The 15360-nt window shown below is 46.7% G+C and overlaps 2 protein-coding genes across 2 annotated transcripts; one reads left to right on the plus strand and one right to left on the minus strand.

Moving 5' to 3' along the window:
* The first annotated feature begins 3225 nt into the window (after positions 1–3225).
* Positions 3226–5059, plus strand: LOC120680895. Its single transcript, XM_039962475.1, has 3 exons — positions 3226–3634; positions 3726–4749; positions 4819–5059. Exons 1-3 carry the CDS (start codon positions 3226–3228, stop codon positions 5057–5059), a joined length of 1674 nt encoding a protein of 557 aa, XP_039818409.1.
* Positions 5060–7472: 2413 nt separating this feature from the next.
* Positions 7473–13710, minus strand: LOC120682079 (ricin B-like lectin R40C1). Its single transcript, XM_039963830.1, has 2 exons — positions 13460–13710; positions 7473–8016 (listed from the first exon to the last, which is right to left on the minus strand). Exons 1-2 carry the CDS (start codon positions 13586–13588, stop codon positions 7618–7620), a joined length of 528 nt encoding a protein of 175 aa, XP_039819764.1. The 5' UTR covers positions 13589–13710; the 3' UTR covers positions 7473–7617.
* Between the last annotated feature and the right edge of the window lie 1650 nt (positions 13711–15360).

The raw sequence follows: 15360 nt of genomic DNA on the forward strand, positions 1-15360 counted from the left end.
CTCACCGTTTTGAAAACATAGTGCCCATCTCTTTTTACTGGAGCAGAATGTAATTCAGACTTGCCATCAAAAAAGTTGTGGAACTTCTTACTTTGGTAACGATGTCCTTCCACCAAGAAACATCTATACCCAAGGTAAACTAACTATCTGCAACCTTTTAGAAAAGATGATACAGTCTCATCCACGCAGACTGTACAGCCCGTCCTACCTTTGATCTGTCCCGAAAGGACAAATAGAGCCCGGTAATCATGGATGGTGGTGAAGATAATAGCTCTGAGATTAAAGGTCTGCCGTGTAAAACCGTCAAACATATTGATACCCTCCCTCCATAGTGTTTCCATCTCTTGCATCAAAGGTTCAAGGAAAACATCAATATCGATGCCAGGATGCTTGGGTCCTCGTATAAGGATGGACAATAGAAGATATTTTCTCTTTTGGCACAATCATGTAGGAAGGTTGTACAACGTCAAGATTACCGGCCATGTGCTATGCGTGCTAGTCCTTTCACCAAATGGATTCATTCCGTCCGTACTCAACGCAAATCTAATGTTCCTCGGGTCCTTTCCAAATTCCAGATAATACTTCTCATAGAACTTCTTCCACTAGCGAGAATCGGCTGGATGTCGAAGCTTTTCGTCGCCCTTCTTGTGCTTATCTGAATCCCACCAGCGCATCAATTCAGCATCCTTTGGGTTTGAGAAGAAGTGTCTTAGACAGTCGGCAACCGGGACGTACCACATAACCATCGCAGGAATTCGCCTCTTCTTCTCGGATATGCCTAAAGTAGTGTCCGGTGGCTCCACTGAGGCACCCTGCCTCTTCCTTTTGTTCATGTCTGTTGGACCTTGGTTATCGCCACCACAATAACCAGCATTATTTTTGTATCTATTTGCAGAATATACAGGGCATTTGTCCAAGTCTTTGAAAGTATCCCCACGATACAAAATACAATGATTTGGGCATGCATGAATTCTTTCCACACCCATTGTGAACGGGCTAACAAGCTTCTTTGCACTTTATTTGGCTTCGGAAGCAACCAGGCCAACATAGCCAAGAGATCATTGAAGCTACTATCTGACCAGCTGTGCTTAGCCTTTAGGGTCAATAGCTCAAGTACAAAACAAAGAACGGTCCAGTGTTTCGGACATCTTTTAGATCGCTCATATATATTTTTCTCTGCTGATTTCTTCACCGTCTCGAAATTTTCTATCCCCTTTGCACTACCGACCAACAGCTCTGCTTTGGTGTGGTGTAATAACTGGCTCAGGAAATCACCATCATCAATTTCATCGCTATCATCATCACTGCCAATATCGATGGGCCCCCCATCCAAACCATCACTATAGCTACCACCACCATCTTCATCATCACCGCACGCATCATCATAATCATCAAACAATATATTAAACTAGGGGTCTTGTAATATTTCTTCGAATTGATTCTCTCTCGGAGGTGGTGCTTCTTCACCATATTTATTCCAGATCATGTAGTTGTCTATGAAACCACCAATCAAGACATGCGATCTAATTATAGTTGTATCGCTAAATACTCCCATATTTATGCAGAGTTTGCATGGGCAATGTATCAGATGTGTCTTCTCAATTCTTGCATGATTTTTCGCAGCTTGAATAAATTTATTAAGTTGTTCATGGAAATATGCATCCATCCTTCATGCTTTATACATCCATGTCCTATCCATCTCTAAACACCAACAACATAAAATCAATAGATAATTTGAACAGATTAAAACAAGCTCTTAAATAATATTGGAAATAAATGCTAAACAACTCAACAGCTAAGAGTAGATATTGGAAACAAATAAAAGGGGGAAAAAATTCAAACCCCAACCCATTACATTATGTGAAAAAAGAGGAAATGAACTCTTTTTCTCACTCCTTTATATATCTAGTAATTTGTTTTTCTAGAAATGAGGCTAAAACAAGAAGATTGGTTGCAAATAATAACATAATTATGCTCTCCATCTAATTTAGCATAATTTTATCCAAAAATTTAAGGAAAATCGTGGCTTAGATGGTAAATCCATCCAATGGAGATCTAGATCTAGCTAGAGAATTCGAGAGCAATTTAAGCCTTCAAATTAACCCAAAAGCTTATGAAAAACATAGAGTTAGCATCTACTTACCTCCTAGAGCCCCCAACTCTAAGGAAATCAAGTTCAAAACCTTTCCTCCTCTATTTTTGATTTATGACATTTTCGGATAGCACCTCACCCGAGAAGAGAGAGTTCTGTCGCGAGGAAGAAGAAGGTCTCGTGCCTAGATATTTATGATTTTTTTTAGGGACGGATGACTCCACAAGCCGCCCCTAGAAACATATTTCCAGGGGCGGCTGAAGCCATCAACCACCCCCTGAAAATGGGGCTCATTTTCAGAGGCGGCTGATAGCACTAGCCACCGCTGGAAATTAGATCTTTAGGGGCGGCTGACGGTATCAGCGGCCCCCTCCTTTTGTAGGAGCGGGGTACATTTACACCCGCCCTTGGAAAAAAAAGGTAGCGTTGCTAAAAATCATTTTTTAGTAGTGCGCGGTCTCCAGTCTCCACTTCTCCAGCCACCTGCCGCTTGCGCTCCGATCCCTGACGAGTCTCAGAGTGGCGGCCAATTGACACCCCCTCTCTCTGCCCGTTCTTGCTCCAACGGCGATCCAGGAGCCCTTGTGTTCTACCGGCCGCCGTCCAAAGCTCCTGGCCTGACCTCCTGCCAGTGCCTGGAGCAGCGGCGACGCCCCACGGGTGCCTGGATCCGGCGTGAGGTCCTGGATCCGGTCGTGGGTAGCTCGATCGACAACCCGGCGGCTTCATTATTTCGGCGCGGGCGACTAATTCGTGGAACACGGTACGAACTACGAACAAAGTAATCTTCTCTTTCTTTAATTTATTTATGGGAGAACAAATTAGAATTAAATCATCATCTCCACAGTCCAGTTGGCAGTTGCTCTAGTGTAAAAATCGAACCGTTTCTCATCTCCCGTGGCTCGCTTTGGAGGCGCATCCATTGCGGTCCGGCGACAAGGCTGCCTGGATCTGCGGGGGACTCCAGCACGTACGAGCGAGCGATTCCTTTCGGCGTCAGTACTTCACTCCATGTGTGTGCTCTTTTTTTGGTAGGACGGAGGAAAGAAAGGAATCTTGAATTCCTTCCTTTCCCTTCCCACGGTTCAATTACTCGATCTAACAATTTAGATTACAAATCCACAAGGGCTCAGATGGAGCAGCACTTGTCTGTCCGGAACGCCACCCGCGCGGCCACGGCGTGGGCGGCCAGCCCGGTGGGGCTCCTGGCCCGCGTGGAGGTGCTGGTGACGGTCAGCTGCGCCCTGCTCGCCACGCTTGTCTTCCTCGGCTCCGGCCGCCGCACCAGCCGCAGCGCCGCGTACCGCTTCGTGGTCTGGCTGGCGCTAATGATGAGCTACCCGGCGGTCTCCTATACCATCGGGCTGATGCAGTCCGGCTCCTTCCACAACGACCTGGTGGTCGTGTGGGCCTGCTTCCTGCTCGGCTGCTCCGACGGCATCGCCACATGCAGCGTCGACGGCTCCGACAACCAGGCGCGCACCATGCTCAACCAGGCCACGCAGGTCCTCTACGTGCTCCTCCTCCTGCTATCCTACATCGGTTCGCTGCACCTGCACCTCAAGATCCTGCTTCCGCTGCTCTGGCTGCTCAATGTCGCCAAGCTTGTGATGCGCCTACAGCCTCCTCTCAGCTGGCCGCGACCGCGTCCTTACCGCCGACAACTGGCTCATCTCCAAGTACATGGCTCACGAGTACGTTAGCAGCGTCAACGACTTCGATCCTGAGACCATGAGAGGCTACAAGTACGTGGTGACTGGCCAGAAGAATGCGCAGGATGGCTGCGGGGAGTACAAGCTGGATGTCACGGACAATGACCTCGTCACGGTGGACAGGGTGTGGCAGTGCGAGGGGAGTCTGCTACTCAGCAAGGCAGGCAATAAGTTTAAAGATCTGTGCCTCTCCTTTGCCCTGTTCAAGCTGCTCCGGCGGCGCCTGAACGAGAGCCCGCTCCACGAGCCCGACGACATCCGGACGCTTGTCTTTGTCCGGAGGGGGCTTGCCAGTGGCGGGGAAGATCATGAAAGGATGTTCCGGGTGATCGAGGTGGAGCTGAGTTTCCTCTATGACTTCCACTATGCAAGGTACCCCTCGCCAAAGCAGACTCTGATCCCGGAGACAGTCACGTTCGCGTGCGCCATGGTTCTGAGCTTATGCACTCTCTTGTCCTCGCCGTTGCTGCACTACCGGTACCGCAGCAGCAGCAGCAGCAGCCCTGCTGGTGCTGGGGGCAACATCAACTTCTTCATCACAACAGGCCTCGACATCTGGCTGGCTCGGTTGGTGATAGTCTTGTTCGTGATCCTGGAGCTGTTCCAGTACCTGTCGCTGGTGCTGTCGGACTGGCACAAGGTGAAGTTGCTGTGCAGGTACGTGCGCAAGCCGTCGTGGCATGGGCGCCGCGTCCTGGAGATGCTCCTATGGCTCATGTGCCGGGCTACGCTGACGACGCAGTACTGGAGCAACTCGGTGGGGCAGTACTCCCTTGTCCACGCCTGCCTTGAGAACGAGACGTCCTGCCTTGTGCGCATGCCGCTCCACAAATGGGTCAAGGGCCGCCTGATCCAAGCGAGGAGGGTCACGCGGCGGAGCCTGCCGGTGGCGGTGAAGCGGGCAATCCACCAGCTTCTCCGGTCGGACTGGCTCTCGTACATCATGTACGGCGACCGCACCCTGCAGAGGAACAATCTGTTGTAGGATTTCGACTGGTCCACCTCAAGGTACAGGTACGGCTACGTGGGCAGCATCCTGATTTGGCACATCGCCACCACCATCTGCGACAACGCCGAGCAGCCGGACAAACAGCCTGGCGGTGGCGGCAGCAGTATCACCCGGAGCCGTCGTGAGGTGGCCGCCACGCTCTCCAACTACTGCGCCTACCTGCTGTTTCAAGCCCCCGAGCTGGTGACGGACGCCATCTACGACGAACGGCTACTGATGGAAGCCCTGCAGCGAAGAATAGAGTAATTCTTCAAGCTCAATGGTTGTCGTTCCAAGGGCGACATGCTCCACAGGTTGTTCACCATGGAACCCAGCAGCAGCGAGGTGAACGGCGGCTACGAGGAGGCCATCCTTGCCGATGGCATAAGGCTGGGCAGCCTAATTCCGGCCAAGATGCCTGACGAGGCACGGCGGTGGAATGTTCTAGCCGAGATGTGGGTGGAGCTGCTGCTGACCGTGGCACCTTCGGATAACGTGTCCGGCCACGTCAAGAAGCTGGCCACTGGCGGCGAGCTCATCACGCACCTCTGGGCTCTGCTGATGCATGGCGGGATGATCAAGAAGCCAAACAAGCCCTGCTATGATCCTGAAAGGAGAAAATTGTAAAAATAGGACTCCAATCATTGTGCTTCGCATTTTTACCATTCCAAACATCGTCATTGTAAAAATAAGACTCCAAACATCAACCACTTGATTGTACTGTCATTTGGTGTATTTTCCATCTTTTCTTTTTTTCTTTTTCATGTATTTGGAGTGTGAATAGACCCTTTTACGCCTATGTGATTTTGCTGTACCACACTTCAATTGCCTCCATATGAATCTGGCTGGGCATGCCACCGCCTTGGGCGGTGCTGGCGCTGGGCACGCCGCCGCCCTTGGCCTCGGCGGGCGCGGGCAGGCCGGGCGTTTCTGTGGCAGAGCGGCGTCTGGCGGCGGCGTGGCATGGCGCGTCCAGGGCAGAGTGTCATCTGGCAGTGGTGCGGAGGCCCGCGGCTGGGCGGCGAAGGCCGGCGGCGGAGCAGTGGTCGGCGGTCATCGAAGTGATCAGAGTGTCATCTGGCAGTGGTGCGGAGGCCCGCGGCTGGGCGGCGAAGGCCGGCGGCGGAGCAGTGGTCGGCGGTCATCGAAGCGATCAGGAAGCGATTGAACCAATGTGTAGTGCAGCAAAATCACATGGGGCAAAAGGGTCTTTTCACACTCCAAATACATGAAAACGAAAAGAAAGAAAAGATAGGAAATACACCAAATGACAGTACAATCAAGTGGTTGATGTTTGGAGTCCTATTTTTAGGATGACGATGTTTGGAATGGTAAAACTACGAAGGGCAACGATTGGAGTCCTGTTTTTACAATTTTCTCGTCCTTGAAAGTTGTGTATTTTTTGGAATTTCTTATTTGCTGTATTTGTGGCTGGTGACAAGAATTCAACGTCTATCTTCTACGGGCGCAACACGTGAAATATAATGATCCATTTTACGTACAAGCTATAGTTAACTGTCTGTAGGTCGTTGCTATATATAAAGAAAAACTAGAACCAGTGGGGTTAAGATCGACCACCCCACGAGTTTTCTTTAAAAAGCAATTACAAATATGCTTTGTTTGTACACAATGTGACGTCATGCATGAAAGCAGTCCCATCCTCAGGGCTCCTGAAAAAGTTTGGGTTTTGGTACTGTAGCACATTTCGTTGTTACTTGACAAATAATATCCTATCATAGATTAATTAAGTTTAAAAGATTCATCTCGTGCTAATCAGTTAGACTGTATAATTAGTTATTTTTTTTCAACTCTATTTAATGCTCCATGCATGTGTCGAAAAATTCGATGTGATAGGTACTATAGGAAAGAAATTTTGGAACTAAACAGGGCGAACAGACCAGTACCGTGGCCAGCAGCCCCAGCAGCGCTATCAGCCTGTCAACACACAGGAAGTCGAAGCGTAGCAGAAGCTGGACTGCAGGGTGCAGCTCGAGGTCTACATCAACTCCAGCAAGAACATGAAGCGGTCAAAAGAAAAAGAGGTTGCATTGTTACAAATGCAAGAGCCGCGATCATACAAATGAGAAATGCAAGGCGGACTTGAATTGCATCATTTGTAACAAGAAAAATTCTCATTTGGCTACTAAATATCTAATTCTCAAAATGCCAAAAACCAACAGCCACTTTCTTTGGTTCAAGCAAACAAGATTTTAGATTTCCCGTCAGAGGATAAGCTTCGGAGGATGTCATCATAAGGGAGTGTTCTTGGTGAAATCACACTATCTAGCTCAAATATATTTAATGTGGTTCCAAACATTAAAAAATAACTTTGGAAAATAAAGACTTAGCTGAAAATAAAGACTTCGGAGAAGTGATTCCCTTACGTACAGAACAGTAAGAGTACAAACATTCCTATGTATATACAACAATTACTGTATGAGACCATGATCAAGTGACCATACGAACACACTGCTGCGTCCGCTGCTAGGGACCGGTAAATAATAAAGTTTGATCAAGTGACCACAAAGGCATAAATAAGTACCACAAGCGTGGTATTAATTGAACTTGCTGACGTAAAAATGCGTGGTCCCATGAGCACCGAAAGCGTAGCCTGTAATTGTAAAACATAAACTATGCTTGTATTAAGAGATGGAGGGAGCAAAACTCTTTCAAAGCAATGTAATCGAGGTGCCTGAACTCTTAAAATTAAATATGTCTCACTACAGTAGTCTCAGCTGAAGTTAAAAGTAAACATCAGGTTTGTAGTGGTATGTAGTACAAATAGGCACGGGATACATTTAGAAATCCAAATAAATCAGATTTGCTTACACATCGGGTACGTCCAGTAGAGATCGATCATGAGACATGTTGGTTGGTGTGTGAATGGGATCAATCCTCCAGATGGCATGAGGGGAATGTGGCTCCGAACTATATATCCCTATGACCGTTCCTTGCTTGACATATCCATTTAAGCCGTTGAGGGTCAGGGAGATGTCCTTGAGCGTTCTTACTTCAGTAAAGCCGCCGTCGAGCTGCACACCCTGCGACCACAGCATCGAGATCGGCACGGCTACATGCCCGCTGTAGGGAAGCAGCCTCACGGGCACGTCTTCGTCGCGGACGTTCACCATGGCTTGTCCCGTTGTCCTATTCACCAGCGCGAATGCCCTGCGCCCTGTATCATCGGTGACCTTGCCGACGGCGTCGCAGTCCTGAAACCAGTGCTGCATATGCATGTTCGTTTCGTTCAAACATTGGAAGGAAAGCACACAACACCGCCAGCAGAGAATGAGAAGAAAGAACGAGTTAGTTGGCTATCACCCGGATGTACGCTAGTTATTACAGGTACGATAATATTGAAGACTAAATATAGTAATAATGTCTCAGAAAATGAGATCAGATGAGCAAAGACATGCTGTTTTGTTTTACTGCAATCCGGTGCAGTGGTGGAGAGGTTACCGACGATCTACAAACAGCCGGCAGAGTATGGCTGGCCAAATGGGCCGGGCCCAACGGGCGGCCCGAAGCATGGCCGACCACGAGTACAATAGTGCCGCCGGCAGACACAATCCAACGAGCCATGCCTGGGCCGCCATCTCAGCTCGGGCACGGCACGACTAAGGGACATGCACAATAGCGATATGGTACCAGGCCTGCTTTTTTTTTTGAGATTACACAGTACAACTCAGACACTCACAACGCACGCACACTCACTCCTATGAACACACGAGCGCAAACCGTACCCCTATGAGTATCTTCGAAGACTGAGCCGGCAAATTCTCGAGATTGACAAAGTCACCACAGGCGGCTCGTTGTCGATGGGAACGTCGCCTACCACTGAAAGCACAAACGCCGTTAAATTCTAAAATATTCACTCCCATAGGGAGTCGAACCTAGGACCTCAGATGCTACCGATGCTCTTGTAACCTCAGGTACCAGGCTTGCTAGTCGTTGTCCTCGGCCAGGCCAGATAGCCATTGGGGCTCCCTAACCAGCCCACTAGCCCAGATAGCCATTGGGGCACCCCAAATACTAGCACCACTCACTTGCCTCTCTGCCTCCTCGCCTTGCTCTCTCCGCTCCGTCTAACCACTAGGTCTCGAGCTCACTTGTCTTCAAGATCTTCAGTGGCGGGTCTCCGTGTCACCACAGCACCCCCCTGGCTCCCCTCTCCACCTCTGCCTCTCCGCTGCCGCCTCTATTCCTCACTCTCGTCCTCTCCCTCTCCACTACAGAGTCTAGATCTAGAGGTCTTTCATCTTCTCCTCGACTCGGCGGCCGCTTTGGTGCTCTAGCTACCTTGGCCGTTGAGGAACCAGAGGGCTGGTCGGCCATAGCCGTGCTCCGTTGACCTCACCGACTACCCTGGTGCTCTGTTCTCATGGCAGGTAAAAGTCAGACCAATTTTCTTGTTCTTGTCCTCATTCTTGTTCTTGTGTTCTTGCTTTAGTGCTCCATCTCTTGATATCCTAGATCCTAGTGTTCTGGGGCTCCATCTCGTTATATCCTCATCTCGGAGGCCCCTATAGTGCTCTAGCTGTGCAGATCGGCTGCCAATCTATGAAGTCGTAGAGGAACCAAAGGACCAGCATCTCATTGACCCCGCCCTCAGGTGCTCCGGTCTCATAGCAGGTAAAAGTCAGGCACTTGTTATTGTCCTCGTTGTTGTTCTTGTGTTCTTGTTCCTATATTCTTGTGTTCTTGTTTCTTTGTTCTTGTGCTGGCCATGGAGGGACTATAGCAGCGGCGATGGACAACGATTATGAGACACAAAGGCACTACATCAACTATGATTTTTGTATGTTGGGGCTCCCTATAGATGACGAAGATGACCTTGGGGCAGACCAGGAAGCCTTGCTCAGCCGCAATGCAGCCGCGCCTATTAATCTTGCTGGTGATGGCAAGAATGGTGGTGCTGGCGCTAGTGCTGGTGATGCTGGTACCGACAATGAGAACGTGATCACCGGTACCAAGGGGCGGCTTCCGAGCACATCTGATGTCTGGAATGATTTCGACAAGATCTACAAAGTTTTGGATGGTAAGAACATTCATTTCTAAGCTGTGTGCAAGCATTGCAAATTTGTCTACCCTGTTTTCTCTAGTAGTGGCACTGGTCATCTCTCGTGGTATAAGGAAAGATGTGAAGCTAGCAACACAAGTCTCATTATCCATGTATGTCTTAAACCTTGATTCAGAACTCAGATGCTAGTGTTAATCATTGGGAGTATAGTGCTGAGGTTGCTCGTACACAACTCTATAGTTTGATTGCTAGACTTGATTTTTCTATCTGTTTTGGTGAGTCTCATGCCTTTGAAGAGTACATTAAGTTAGGCCAGCACCCTAGGTTCTCTTCTGTATATATGTAGACTACGACTAGAGATCATGATGTACTTTGCTGATTGTCGTGCTAAGCTCGTTGAGTCTTTGGGATCTGGAGTTTCTTCTATTGGTCTTATTACATCTGATATTTGGTTTGAAAATGCTAAGGAGGACTATCTTAGTGTGGTTGCCCATTATATTAGCTATGATTGGCAATTGGAAAAGAGAATCATTGGACTCATGCTCATTGATGTGTCTCACTCTGGTGAGGACATTGCTGAGCGTTTGCTTGCTATGCTTGAGGAGTATGTTGTGGTTAACAAGGTGTTCTCTATCACTTTGGATAATACTTTTGCTAATACTAATGCTATGGAAAGATTGACCCCCTAGATTGTCTACTTATGTTGGTGATCTGTTCTTGCATTAATGTCTGTCATAACATTAATATGATTGTTAAGTCTGGCTTGAAGAGGTAGGCTGAAGCCTTACCTAAGAGGCATTCAGAACTGTAATTTGTTTATTAAACTCTTCTAACAAACACATTGCTGCATATAAAAGCTATTGTATTGCTGTTGGTGAACGTCCTAGAAAGTTTGGTTTGAACATGAAGGTGAGGTGGAACTCTACATGCCTCTTGCTTAAGCATATTATCCCTTATAAGAGCAAAATTTAGTGTGTTCTTCCAGACTCACTATCCCAGTGCACAAGCTAATCCTATGCTTTTGACTCAAGCACATTGGTATGTTGATGAGAATAACTTAACATTTCTTGAACTTTTTTATCCTATATCTCCACTAATACTGCATCATATAATTGAGATTGCTGGACACCTAAACACTCATGAGAATGATAACTTGCTTATATATGTGGTAGTCCCTATGAAAGATAAATATCTTAATTAATGGAGAGACATCCACATACTTTATTCTGTTGGATTCATCTTGTATCCTATAGCTAAATTAAGTGGTTTCAACAATGTGTTTTTATCTCAACTCACCAGTACTGATTATTCTATTTAGTTAACTGAGGTAAGAGCTGAGCTTTCAACCATGTGTAACAAGTATGATAATAAGTTTGTTACAGTGAGATTGCAAAGCTAGCCAAGCAAGGGTACAACAGTCAATGGAGGACACGTATCTTGGAGCTTCTTTCACAGAAGTTTATCTTGGTATGCTATGGTGGTGTAACTGTACTGTTATGTGATTTGAGCTTGAACTATTTGATTTGAACTGGGCTATACTCTTTTCCTATCTATGGTTTTCTTACGAGGTGTGAGATTTTATCTAGATAGGTTTTTAATGAGGCAGCCATTGCACTAAAACTCAATTAATTGAAGTATTTTTATCATCTATTGTCTTTGTGTGACTTCCTTTGTGATGTATGATCTACTTATCTCTGTAGGTGAAAATTTGAAGTGATGAAGATTTGATGTGAGAAATAGATGTGCCTGTTTCTAATTCTTTTGAAATATATGTTTATTTGATCAGGTTCTTAGTTGAATAAGTGGTTTTTTGAACTGATACATAATATCTGAGTTGAATGAGTAGTTTTTTGGTTTAGTGCCCGGACCGGCACTGGCACGTTGGGCTCACCGTGCCGACCGGCATGGCACGACACTATTATGTAGGCTTAGTGACATGCCTAGCCCGCAGAGTCGGCACGGCGTGCCAGCACACTAGGGCATGACTAGGCAGTCGTGCTCCAGCCGCGCCATGGTAATGCCGTGCCGGGCCGAGTGGTGCGTTTGGCTAACTATCGGCGTGGGAACACTTGGAACACGACGGAGTTCTGTGTCTTCAGTAGCCTGCTGGCTCAGGAAGGCGTTATTGGAATGCTGCCTTGGTGCTTAGCTGTGGTCTATTCTTAACTAATATGGATGGTAATTCAACCTATGGGTATGGATGATGGTAAAATTTGACCCGTTAAGCAAGCAATGGTAACTGACACATTGCATTGACATCCCTAACTATCACTAGTAATAAGATTAATTTAACCCATGGATTGACTTAATTACATTGTAACTGATTTGAGCCGGGTGCTAGCTCCTCCGATCCAATGCAAGCCCGCGAACCATCAGAAATCTGGCCGGCCACCTCGGTTCGGAAAGACTGCGCTGTGGGTTCTTCCCCATTTCCTTCGTGCTACAGTAGGAGCGGGCGAAAAGGGCGACGACCGGGCGATCTAGGTTTCCAGCGCCAATTCTGCTGGCCCCTTTCCGCTCCGATGGCCGAGCTACCATTGGAGAGGGAGGAGGGCTGGGGAATCGGCGGGCGGATGTACATAGACTAGATAAATTAATTTCTAGGTCTAGGTTTAGCTTGCTGTCGAGGTCGATGGTGGAGCTTTGGTGTCCAGGAGTGGTGGCTGCGATGGTGCCGCTCTGATGGTGAATAATCCTTCCCGCCGGCGAAGTGGGTGGTTTGGGCATCTTCTCCGGTGAAGCTTTTGGCAGGTCAGTGGGCCTCTTGCTCACTCTGAGCGATTTTGTTGTGCCTATTCTCTCCTATGAGTTCTCCGTCCTTGGCGGATGCCTCAGCAGGGAAAGAGTGTGGCTTGTCTTGCTCCTCTTCTTCTCCGGTGATTGCATCGCCGGGGAGGTGAGTGTGAGCTCCCTCTTCCTCCTTTCCTGCGAAAGGGTGGAATCTTTGGGCATGGATCTGGTGTGTTCCCCCATGTGTTTCTTCTTCCGGGTTGGTGGTTCATCCGCCAATAGCGGAATCTCCTTCCGGTCACTGGTGCCTGTACCGGTGATGGCGGAGTCAATGCTTGGCCAAGGATTCAACGATGGCGGCCGATACACCCCAACGACTTCTTCTCATGCGGCTTCAAAAAGCTGGAGGCCTCATTCGAGTTCTTGGCTGGGTTCTGCTCCTGGTCGAAGCGGATCTTCTCCGACTCCGGCTGTTCAGCAAGGTTCGCGGAAGCTAGGATCGACAAAGGACCTGGGGACCTTTCGTTCAAATTCAAGTTTGCTAGGGTCCTTTGTGTTAGTTTGAGCTCCTGGAGAATGTGTGTTGTGGTGTGTGTTGTATTTTCTTTGCTCTTCAGGGGGCTTCTTGTAAAAGACACGGGCTAATCAATGAACCAGGGCTTCCAGCCCCTTCGGAAAAAAAAAGGAAATCTGGCCGGCCGGTTGATCAACGCCGGCCTCCCGCCGCCCTTGACCCTTGCGCCGCGCCACCGGCTGTAATTGCAGGGCCGGCCATGAACGCGCTCGGCTGTCTAGCTCGGACTGGCCTGTTGCCTGCCGGATCGACGGGCCATGAATCGAGGGATGGCATCTTTAATTTCTAGCAAATTGCAGTATGCGACATGTTCAGGCGCCAGAATACTATATACTATACGTACCTGTGATTTATCGTTGGAGTCGGCATTTACGAGAAGCACCTCGTCGCCTCGAACGGCCATGTTCAAGCCCGTGTTCGCCTTGCAGAATATCCTCATCGGAATCGGAGAAGCAGGCTCCTCCCGTTGCATGGTCGTCGATCGGCTAGCGGCACTCCAATTCAGTCAGAGGGCCTTTAGGCTGTATGTGGCGGTTCTTCCTTACCAAATGGCTGCCTGCAGGCCTGGTGATGTACTCCTCAGCCCTGATCATGGCTCATGGGGAAAGTGTTGAGCAAGTGTGCCCCTACGCATTGAAGCTTTATTTTAAGGGATTAGCATTAGATTCTCAGGGTATGGTCCATATTTTTTGCATTTTGGAGCCGGATGCGCGGCAGGTGAAGGTGTTTAGTTGTGCTAATTAATTTGTTTCTATTATGAATTAGACATACAACCTGCATCCTAAAATACAAAGTATTTTGGTTTGTCCTAAGTCAAACTGTTCTAAGTTTGACTAAATTTATAGAGAAGAGTAATAATATTTTAAATGTCAAATGAGAATAATTAGATCCATTATAAAATATATTTTCATAATTTACTTGAAACATACTTAAACTGCCTTATTTATAGTACGAACTTGAATTAAGGTAAAACAGACTAAATCTTGGAATTTTTTAAATAATATTATTTTAATAGAAAATTATGTTTTGTTTCAAATTTAACTATGCATGCTTCCTTATTGTATCATGAATTTTTTGTTCTTATTTCACAATCATAGCTTTTTTTTATATGTTTTCAATACTAGGTAGTTGCCAAGTTTTAAAACTGTATGGTACATTAGTAGCATGTGACAAATATTTCTGAGAACTCTGCTTGCCCGTCTATGTATCCTAATTAGTTGTTGTGATGACCGTTAACTTGTCACAAGATTGATTCAACTGTTGGATCTTGAATTAGCTTCAATGCGAAGTTATTGTTTTAACGCATATATGTAGACCCTTAAACCGAATTACATGGAAAGTTTACAATAACCTTTTTGTGTTATGAATTGTTTTTTAAAGAACCGATGGAAATCATGAGAAGTATATTAGCAACCCCGACTTTAAGATGCATTCAAATTACATCAGCAAAAGGTTACAATGTTCACTCTACTTGTTGCATAGACTATGGTACAATATGCACAATCTAACCTAACATCTAATACTAAACTATTCTACTATTCTAATATTAAACTATTCACCTAAACAAACTATATAATATCAAACAAGTTGACTACACTAACTAAAGACCAAATGTACCTAACTATGATTAAAAAAAACCTTAAGGAAAAAATACCTCAGACGCGCCGAGAACGAGGCAACCGTGGGCAGGCAGCACCAGGAACAAGGCAAATGGATGGAATAAAATCAATACTTATGTGCAAATCTAATTTCATATTCAAATTTAAATATAAATTCCGTATTATTGAAATATAAATGCAAATTTTGAATTTAAATATAAATTTTGAATTTGGATGCTTCCAGCAAATTGAAAGGGTATGGGCTGCCATAACAATTTGTCCATGTAGGATACAGGCTGCCATGTCAGAAACTTTCTCTACAAATTAAAATCGTAGGGAATGATTCCTCCCCTACGATTTCCAGCACAACCGTACCGCACATCTTTGTTTCCCATCAAATTCCTCCCTAGAAATAGTTCCCGATGAATTGCCTATAGGCAACACATTTCCCTAGTATTTCCCGGTGTTTCCCTAGGATTACATTTCAAACTGTAGGAAACTCGTGGAGTTCTAGTAGTGTTAAAAAATGAAAAAGAAAAAAATAATGAACTAGCTTCAGACTAGCTTCCAGGTTCACGTGGTTAGCAGGATTGAATTACAAGTTGCTTGCTCCTTTTGGCAAGAAATGTATTCTAATCCTTAGCTT

The sequence above is a fragment of the Panicum virgatum genome, chromosome 7N (genome assembly GCF_016808335.1).
Source record: "Panicum virgatum strain AP13 chromosome 7N, P.virgatum_v5, whole genome shotgun sequence".
Classification (NCBI taxonomy): domain Eukaryota; kingdom Viridiplantae; phylum Streptophyta; class Magnoliopsida; order Poales; family Poaceae; genus Panicum; species Panicum virgatum.

Excerpts from the sequence above, each read along its gene's own strand:
- LOC120680895 (XM_039962475.1), top strand. The coding sequence starts at position 3,226 with ATGGAGCAGCACTTGTCTGTCCGGAACGCCACCCGCGCGGCCACGGCG. Across the intron at positions 3,635-3,725 it reads CCTCCTGCTATCCTACATCG|CTGGCCGCGACCGCGTCCTT; the intron begins GTTCGCTGCACC and ends GCCTCCTCTCAG. Across the intron at positions 4,750-4,818 it reads GACTGGCTCTCGTACATCAT|GTACGGCTACGTGGGCAGCA; the intron begins GTACGGCGACCG and ends CTCAAGGTACAG.
- LOC120682079 (XM_039963830.1), bottom strand. The coding sequence starts at position 13,588 with ATGCAACGGGAGGAGCCTGCTTCTCCGATTCCGATGAGGATATTCTGC. Across the intron at positions 8,017-13,459 it reads ACTCCAACGATAAATCACAG|CACTGGTTTCAGGACTGCGA; the intron begins GTACGTATAGTA and ends ATGCATATGCAG.